General features: G+C 32.5%; 1 protein-coding gene across 1 annotated transcript in view; it reads left to right on the forward strand.

Moving 5' to 3' along the window:
• LOC126191401 (acetylcholine receptor subunit beta-like 1) overlaps positions 1-10,365 on the forward strand; it is an 895,743-nt gene extending 885,378 nt beyond the window's left edge. The window contains exon 7 of the mRNA XM_049932266.1: positions 2,987-10,365. Coding sequence (XP_049788223.1) covers positions 2,987-3,151 — 165 coding nt within the window. The 3' untranslated portion in view covers positions 3,152-10,365. The remainder of the gene's footprint in view (positions 1-2,986) is intronic.
• The last annotated feature ends 281 nt before the right edge of the window (positions 10,366-10,646 follow it).

Below are 10,646 nucleotides of genomic sequence, written 5' to 3' on the forward strand. Positions count from 1 at the left end.
CCACAGCAGCAAAAGATGAGAGGCTGCACACTACACAGGGGCATGTATGAGAAATTTAGGAGATAGGTGTCAGTTGTGTCATACAGTTGACATTTCTTAGTCACTTGCAGTATCACCATCACAGCAAGCAAATTTGTTGTTTGTGGTGCTGTCTCCAGCCATCTATGAATACAGTTCTATGATGAAGATTTCAACCAAAAAGCAAATAATGCTGATGAAAAATCAGTATTAGCCCTGTTTAGGATAGTAGTTGGACATTGTGAACAGGCAGATATTGTGTTGTTGATGCAGGAAATTTTCTGATGGTAATGCAATTGCTCCTGATAAAAAGTGTGACATCATCCATCAATGATAATCTTTGACAGGTGCATTAAAGCTTTATTGAATGAAATGACTTTACAGTTATGAAGCTCAGCAGTCACTTCTTACATACCTCATGCCCCCAAAAATTTTAATGGACAGTTCTTGAAAGGAATAGGGGATGTTCAGTGCAATCATTGTACTGGTCAATGAAACTGACTGCCTGCATGTCATTGTAAGTACAACGTAAGTATAACATTTTCTCTTTCTGCAGATGTAGAGGACTATCACACACATTTTAAAAATCTGGGTGATTGAAGAGGATGAAATTATGAATATTTTAGTATAAGAAAACTATAGCTGGAAATGTGATATAAAGTTTCCACAGTCATTATCAAATTCTGAATAATCCATGCACTCACTGTCTCTATGAGAATTTACTACATGAGATTCTCAGTGAGAATTTGGGCTGAAATTTTGAATGGTGCATGGTATATGAACTTTCTAGACAATGCTTTGCCTGAACTTCTGAAGGACATTCCCTTGCAACTCTGTACTATTTTGTATTTTTAGAACACCATTGCTTGAGTGCACTTTTATTGGGAGGCCAGAGCATATCTCACAGACAACTTCAGGCAGAGAGTAATTGGAAAGGGCTGCCCAGTTCTTTGGACTGTGCATTCTGCTGACATCACTGATTTTGTCTTTCTCCTCTTTTGTGAAGTTTCTTGTGTATTCAGCACCAGCAGAAATAGTACCAGAGCTTACTGGGTGAATCTTTAGTGTTTGATTCTGTCAGAGGGAGTACAGAACCTTACAGGAAGTCAGAGAAAACGTGGCTCATTATTCCATTATGTGAAGTAGTTGATGGCCATTACAGTGAACATCTACTCTACAGTAGAGAAGTCACACATTCAGTTTACATTATATGAGTGTTCTCTACTGACAATAAACATCTGCTAAACTACAGTACACTGATGTTTCATTTAGGCTACCAAATGCATAGAAAGTGCATAGTGCTGTAGAAACTTCATTTCACAGTTTTACCTGTGTAATTGTTCTGTTTATTGTAATACTAAACTTCAGAATCTTATATTTCTCTCTCTCTCAAATAATATATTTTAAATGTCATTTAGTTGTATAGGATTGGGTTTTTATGCACACAGCAAATCAGATGACATATGGATGATGCTGAAACAAAATAAAATGTTATGTGTCATTTTCCATGCAATCCAGTATTTGTGGAGCTACCACAACTTTTCTGCAGATTACAAATGACAAGACAGACAAACAAGAAACTAAATAATTCATATGTATAACAACCACACTGTAAGGATTTTGTAGAGTTACTTCATCAAAATAAAATCTGTAGATCACAAAATTCACAGAAATTTTAATTTGTCAACCAAGGAAATGAAGGTAGCAACTTTGGAAATACTGTACTTTCTCTGGAAACTTCACACTGGCTCTTTTGACATTCACATGACGTTGCTTCTTATTGCCACAAGTGGTTCCAAGTTCATTCCTACAAGCAGAATACTTTGACAGTAACTACTGACTAAACTGGAGATCAGGGAAAAAAACAAATGCTGAACTGTTGCCTTCAAACTTAGTTTTCCTTTTGCATACAGTGTGCTCCACACACTTCAAAAACTCATCCTATATACTGTCTGTTATGGCATAATATTTTTCTAAAGATTAAAAATATTTTCTGAGATCTATGTTACCCTATTTTTTATTATAGTTGTTATTGTTTCTTATGTTGTAGAGTTTGTCATAATTCTTAACAGTAGATTCCTTTCCCTAAGTGAACATATATATATATATATTTTTTAAATTTTAGAATCCACAGAAATTTGTGCTGCAAGAGTATCTAATTTTGTAATCACTTATTGTTTCCCCTTTTTTCAATTAGCTTTTCTCCAGAATCATTCTCATCGTAACTGTTGACTAATTTGCCCAAGGCAGGAATTGTTGTCAGTGAGGGTCTTTATCATCATGTACCATTCAGTTATTTAACATTGTATTTCACAGCTATTTTGGCATTTGCATTTGTTTAATCTATATCTGATATGAATGTAAAATGTGATAAGTGTCAAAACTGATTAATTTGGCAGGTGCCATCTGTTTGTCTCATCAGAGGATGAAAATAGGCATGTTTAACCTCACCAAAAAAAGAAATATAATGTCAGGTCCAATTCCATATGAAATAGATGTGCTCAGCAACTGCGTTTGTTTAAAGCTGAGAAAATGTATGGCAATCAGTCAATTGCAACCTGTTTATTGCAGATACAGTTGCAGTTACTGTGTAGGATATCATTTGTGCAGTAACATGAAAGTCACATCATTATTATTGTTTGCCTTTACAAAGAGCCCCGAATAGACTACCCATGTCAGTATATCAGATCACAATCAGTGAGAAATAAAATACTGACATGATAGTCTAGTGGGGGCTACATGTATAGGTAAGTGGTAATTATGATCTGATTTGCATGTTACCACACCAATGATAGTAATACACTGGTTGAAATCTAGATCTGCAATAACAGATTATTAATGACTGATTGATGTACATATTCTGAACTTGAAATATAATGTTCCATTTACTTGGCCGTTATAATTTTTCACTCAACTTTTCATTGTGAAATGATCTTGAGTCTTTTTTCTTTCTTTCTTTGTTTTTCAGATCCGGGAGGACTGGAAGTACGTAGCAATGGTCATCGATAGGCTGCAACTTTATATCTTTTTCTTGGTGACCACGGCAGGTACAATTGGTATTCTGATGGATGCTCCACATATATTTGAATATGTGGACCAGGACAGAATAATTGAGATTTATCGAGGAAAATGAGTGACTTCCAAGAGAGTTCATTTTCCTTCTCATTATTATTTTGTGACTGTTCTCAAAATCAGGACAGTCAGTTATTTTGAGTGCAGTGTACAACAGATGTTCCTGTGAATGAACATCGTAAACAGTTGAAAGAAGTCTGCATGCTCTATGAGCTATATAGTGATAATCTGTTACTTAATAGTGATGGTAAACTATTCAAACTACAACCACCAAATCAAGATACAATTCGTTAGATAAAATGCTATATGATAATAAATGAACTCATAATGAATGACCCATTCAAACTGAGTACAGTTGAACTTGTTGTTATTAAGTGGCAACCTAGAGTTGATGAGTGGCTAGTAAGATGATAGGCCTAATGGTTGTTTTGGTCCTAGTTTAAGAACATTCTTTTATAATCAAAAGAAGAGGGGAGTGTTTTGGGAAGGTGGAACAATGACATGGAAATCATAAATGTTTCCTTTGAATAAGGAATAATGAGTGCTCAAATTACATCCTATTACAAAAAGGAATTAGAATATTATCTTCAAAATTAAAGTGGAGGATGCTTACACAATGTAAATCGCCTTCTATACATCAAGATATGTCATTATATCTTTGTACATATGTTAATGAAAAGAGTGTAAATAGCCCTCTACAGTATAAAAGAACATGTTGTTACATACACCAAACAAAGTTGTGCCCTGTGATTTGACAATGACAGTGGCTGTGGAAGAATAGTAGAAGGTCATTCGCAAGTCATTTTACTTTCGTATTACTTTGAGTGCACATTAGATTATGTAGACAACACCATGTTAGGAGTTGTAGGTGCTTCATATCTGCAGTGAATCCATGTGGAATACTGCAAAGTGAAATTCACCAGTACAAAGCAAAATGGAAGTTTTGGTGACAGATTACATGTTTGAAGAATAATGCCCACTTACTGCCAAAAATGTACGTAACAAATCTTCTGTAAATTTCATACAGTTTCTGTTGTGGATAATTCTCTTAGTACCAAAATTTTGTATTACTTTTAAAATTTTATTGTATATTTTTATGCAGATTCGTCCTGTATAAAATTTCACATTTTGTATATTGTCTTCAAAAGAATTTCTCTCATCATTAGAAAGCCCTGATAGGATTATTTAGGGTGAGGTTCAAAGAAATTTATGTATTTTAACAAAATGATTACACTGCCCAATTTCTTTGTCTATGAATCATTGGGTATGTTTTCATAATTGAGAAAGTACTGAAGGCCCTCATTAAAATGAAAATCTACAGAAGCTAAATGCTTGGTGCTGGCTTCTTTTTGAAAAGCATGTGGCATTTACACTATATCATAACAGGTAATGTTTATTCCTCTTCTGCATCCTGTCAAATTGGGAATATTTTCCAGTGATAGTTTTATCATTATGCTTACTAAATTCTTCTGTTTGATTGTTTCTTTATAAACACTGTTTCTGTTGATTTACCTTATGCCTATAATGGTGATTTCTACTTCTGCTAAACCAGTTTTTAACAACTTCCAGTTTTTCTAAAAGAAGAAGAAGAGAAAAGTGTTAGATTCTGGGTGCAATAATGTAGAATTATATGTTCTTCCTGTGAGCAGCTTACATTTAATCCAATTTTGTTGCTACTTCAGCAGTTCATTTCATTATTATACATCAATGAATTAAGCTGCTCCAGTTAATGCAGTATTTATTTCTCACACACACAAATGTTTCTGGATTAATATAAACACAACCGAGTGTTATAAGTCCTGAGCATTGCATCTTAACACAGGTAAAAAGACATGAATGAGTGGCATGAAATCAGAGGGTACACAATGTTATCTTACAGTGTTTTATTGATGCTTATTTTTATAACACAAAATAAAGCAATTATATTAAATATTATAATAACAGAATACCTGTTCTGTCAATGAACTGTGCCCCAATATAGTGTGTGGCAAATACTATGTGCAATAGTCTGACATTTTAGTGATATTTAATGCAAAGAAGATGCTAACATTATTATTTTGCAAAGAATGAAAAGACAATAGGAAATGTTCATAGTGCTAGTATAATTGAAAACTGAAATATCTGGTTTAAAGAAATACTGTAAATTCTGCAGTGATAGACTGAACCTGTCATTACGACATTTACGTGTTGTAATAACATTTACAATGAATTACTAGCAGCTTTCCTGGAAAACAGCTCCCACAGCCTATCACTCAGCAAAATTTATAGTTATTTCTCATATTAAGATACATTCAGTTTATGAGGACATAATATTCAGATAAACACTGAACAGTTTTATGTTACAGAACACATTCTCAGCTAAGAAGGAATATAAGATGGAACACAGTCCTCAACATGTGTAATGCATGGAAGAAGAAATTCACAAATTCAACACGTTTTTACTATCATATTACATGTCAACTGAAACAGTTTGCTATCCAAGTAAAAAAACGTTTCCTAAAACAAAATTCCTGAAAAGCGAGTAATTTTTTTAAGTGAACAAATCATTTAGCAGATTTTTTAAAATTATCTTACTTCAGATGGACAGAACACTTTCACTTTGTTCAGTGTGAGAGAGCCCCATAAAGAATTTTGATTCCTTTATTGAAAACCTTAACTTTCATCAAGGATTCTAAGAGCAATGGCTTTAATGAAGCAGTTGTTTAAAACATCTTAACAGTTTTCCACTAATGCCAAGGTTGTTAATGTTAATCTGTGAGTTTTGGCAAATAATAAATATGTATTTACTAAAAATTTAATATCCAAAACTTGCATTGTTGTTCTCAGTAACAATCAAATTATCCTTTGCCACATTTTATTTAAATACCTTATATGAACTGTATCTGACTCACATTTGCTTTTTATTAAATTATTATATGTTTCCTTACAATATAATGACTCAATGTAATAAGAGCCTAAGCACAATTAATACTGAAATGTATTTCAAAGTAACAATGAAAAACATTTAGTATTACTAATGTTATTACACATACACACACACACACACACACACACACACACACACACACACACACAAACTCACACCAGAAAGTCACTTAAGAAAATTTCAGAGATTCTAAGTTTAAAGATGAGCAATGAAATTTTGTACAATGAGCTAAATATTTTGCAGGTAATTAAATACATGATATCATTTAAATAATGTAGACTGTATAAAAACTGAGCAATGTTTTGAAATTTAATGATACAATAGCATAAAGCAACTGATGATGTTGATAATAATAATGATAATATATAACAGTTTGTCTTTTGAAATTCTAGACAATACTGTAATTTGGGCTAACTTTGTGTTTTAGTGTCAGAATTATTTTCAATTTTACAATAAGATGAAAGAAGCTATTCCAGAAATATTTGTTTTAAACTTAGAATACAATATATAACAAGTGCATCACCCACCTATAAAGATCTGCCATCTGGATAAACTACCAAATCTGTTTAATATTGAAAATTTTGGGGAAGAATTATGTGGTCTAAGTTATGTATTCTTTCTCCAATGTATGAGGTCATTTTACCTGATAATGAAAGAAAGAGAACTAAATGAATCTCCTAATACCATGTTACATCGAAAAGTAATGATATTCTTTCTGAAACAGCATTTAAATTTACCAGATGTTTAACCATCAGTTAAAGAGAGTCAAAATTACTCTTGGTCCCTCAGAATTAATAGATTCTTCTTCCCCCACAAGATTTGGTAAATGCCAGAGAAGAGAATAGCTTTCATCAAATGTCAGATCAATAGTGGCACAATAAACTCATTGTAAGGTTTCATTTAATGAGTTATTTTCAAATGGTCTGTGCATCTCTTTATCATCATTCTCAGCAGTCTCCCATTTTCTTCTTTGTATGTAATTCTACAGTATTTTAGTTTGCGTCCTGTTTTTATATAATTTTTCCCTTTTTTTTTACAGTGGATACTATTTTTCCAGACAACATAACATTCATGTTTGTACTCGTTATACATTTTTCATTCCATTCTCAAGGGATGATAGTTTTAAAGAAACAAGACGATCACTAACATCTTACGACATTGGTGGCTCTAAAGTGCACTGGAGTTTACACACTGTAAGATAATGTATTAGACGACATGCATGCAAGATGGGTTTTTCTTCTGTCAAATGATCAACAGATAAGTTTTATCTATGACACATTTGCACAAAATGCTTTATTTATATTCATTTACTGGTGATGACACACATATCTTCGTAACCCTGGTGCTATGTGATCACATATGCTTGATAATATCGGAGATGACGTGGTAGTGACAAAAAGTCTTATATCATTTCACTGTTCCCTTGTGCTAGTTCCCACTTACACACACACACACACACACACACACACACACACACACGCATATACAGACAAACACACAGTAGAATTTTAGAACTGTGTGCTCTGTAAAAAATTTAGTAAGTGCAACAGCGACAGAGGGTGAGATTCAAATGTGAAGCCAACAGTTTACTAATAATAGATTGAAAATTGTAACTATTTACAATTTATTGCAATAATTTAACACTAAATGTTCTGAGGCTTTGGGTGCATCTTATTTACAACCTGGGTTACCCAGATGCTGATGGTGAAATGTTCTTGGAGGTGGCATACTAAGCCTTAAAAGCTATCAGCAAAATCAACACTATAAATTGTGATTGGCTAGAGTTTTTGACCTACTATTTTTATAGTACTGTCTTGGAGAGATGCATTAGACCTAATGACTAAATGAGTTCTCTCAAAGTGATTGTTGTAACAATTGTAAGCATTTGCATTATTGGTGTGTAGGTGAAGGAACAATTTACAGTATTATTCACACAAACAAAGTTGACACTCAGAGTGGTGGCTGATGGGAGCAACTGTTATTGGGAATGCCTATACTGTCACTCCCATAAGCCACTGCACAGAGTGTCAACTTTGTTTGCATGTATAATGTGTGGGAACTGAATTATGTGATAATGATAACAAGGAAGGGGAATAAATAGTAAGAAATAGAATTATAAAGCACATTAAAAGTGTTAAGAAAGAACAGAAATCAGGGAGGAGAAAACAGAATTGAAGTAACAGATACAGTATGGTGGTATCTTTCCTCTGTCATCTAGCTGTATTTCTCTCTTATGTCACATTTTATATCCCTCCAATCTACATTCATTTTTGGTTTTGACTCCTGCTTTACGATCAGGCTGGATTGTTGTTCATGTAATTTGTTAGTAACTTCTATTTCATCTAAACATTTATTACATGTATTACCTAGATTTGTTCTGTTTCAGAATGAGAATATAAACTACTGGTTTGTGTCTCTAACATTTTCATCTTTCTCTGTTTACACTTTCCACTTAACTCTCGCAGTTCAAGTTTTTGTTATCAGCAATTTTTGATTCATTACCAATTATGAATAATTTATTTTGCTCTTGGAAAATGCTCTCTTTGGTAACATGGTAGATTTTCCTACATCTATTACTGTCTGGATTTTAAGCTGATGCTTATGCTGCAGTCAATTCATAGCCACTGCAAAATACAAGCCATACTGCATGACTGCAGTGAAAATCTTCCTGATTTCGCTGGCTTATATTTTCCTACATTGCACCCATTTTTCAGTATTGTTTAGTAGCTGTAGAATGAGTGACAATTACCTTATATTCTTACCACGAGGTGCCAAAGAAACAACAATAATTGTTTGTGACTAAACATACATAACTGGATAGACATAATAAATTAAATGTTGTATTTGCATAGATAGGAAATTTATTTATTTGCATATGATAAATATTACTAATTGTGTAACTCTACAATGTGCCATTTCAATTATTTGAGGCAACAGTACATTGTTTATCCAGTTTTACAGATAAAATGCCAAATAGTTCCCACTATTGTTGCTTGGTTAAACTGAAAGCTGATGTGTTTAAGTTTAAGCTTCATTATTGGAAGTGTAACATGATATTAGTTATTGAAAAACCTGATGCAAAAATATTCTATGAATGGTATAAATTGAAATTTTTGTGAGAATGACTAGTTCCTATTTGCTGTTTTAGGACTGTGAGGGGTGTGAAGTGGAACCACTAATATTTAAAGCGTGAACCTATATAAAGTTTTCAAGTGAAAAACTTACAGATGTGCAGTGAAAATAATGCTCAATGATGACCATAAAAATTACAAAACAGTTTATTATTTATTCATAAATATAAAACATTCAGTAATTGTCTGCCCCCTGCTGTAAATCATTCTATGATGCAAGTGTTAGTTCCAGTGTTGTGAAGGACACATGTTGGTGATCCAAGAAACAGGCTACCTCCCATATTAAGGGCCATGTAACCATGTTACTAAGTTTCAAATGTCTTGGGTTCTCATTTTTGTAAATAAATTATGACAAAATTGAAAAGTACCATATAATAAATACAGGACTGTCTTGTTTGACAATCAACATTGTAAATGTTTATTGTTCTTTCCACCCTTAAATGCATACAATCAAGCTTGATGCAAATTATCACCATGTACAAATAACTGTCTTTTTTTATAAAAGGGAAAGTTAAGTGTCATATCCTTAACAATGAAATCTAAAAACCACACACCAAAATGAGAGCACAAGAATTTAAAGAAACAGCTTACATTCATTTTGTAAGTGGTTAATAATACAAATATGTACGACATTTTATAATTTCAATTAAATTATGGGTGGCTAGATAAATTCATTGACTTCTAGTTAGTTTCATAATAATACTATGTGTAGTTTAGTCTCCATGAAAATTCTGGCTAGTTTTCATCTAATAACTGGAAAGAAGTAATTCAGTCGCTATAAATCCTCTGTGCTAGATTAGAGTGGTTGATTAAGTAGGCTCAAACATTTTGTGGAAAACAATTGTCACTGTCTTGTGAGAAATAAGCTACATAAATGGAATATTGATAAAGTGCAGGACAACAACATAATATTTTGTGCAAATATACACTGTGCTAAACACTAATTTCTGTGTTGTGACAAACAGTTTAAATAAAAAATTGAATTTTCATTAATCCCAAAATAATGAAACATAAAAGTTTTGCAAGCATTAATTCTTCCATCCAGACAACATTTATTTTTCATTTACATATAAAGGTGGAAGCTTGACAGTTACTTTTGCAAACTGCTGCAGTGATAGTAGAACTGTTTTAAAATCAAAAACAAAAAATATCAAGTATAGTCCATAATTATTTATTTTCGTAGTATTTGAATTTGTCACTACTTACCCATAGTAATAATTTTAAACACGTTTTATAGATTGTTTTATAAACAAGACTTCAAAATAAAATTCAACCATGTTGAAGTAAATAAAAATAAACATGTGTTTAATGAAAAATATTTTAAAAATCCTAATACTTTAACAAAACATTTTACAGCCCATTCCAGTCAACAAAAGTGTTCATTCCTTTTTAAAGCATACACAGAATAAGATAGTTAAAACTTACGTTATCAGTCCAGGTATACACACTTACCAGGTGCATTAAAAGAAAAAAAATAGGGCACAGAGTGTCATTTAAAT

The sequence above is a fragment of the Schistocerca cancellata genome, chromosome 6 (assembly GCF_023864275.1).
Source record: "Schistocerca cancellata isolate TAMUIC-IGC-003103 chromosome 6, iqSchCanc2.1, whole genome shotgun sequence".
NCBI lineage: Eukaryota > Metazoa > Arthropoda > Insecta > Orthoptera > Acrididae > Schistocerca > Schistocerca cancellata.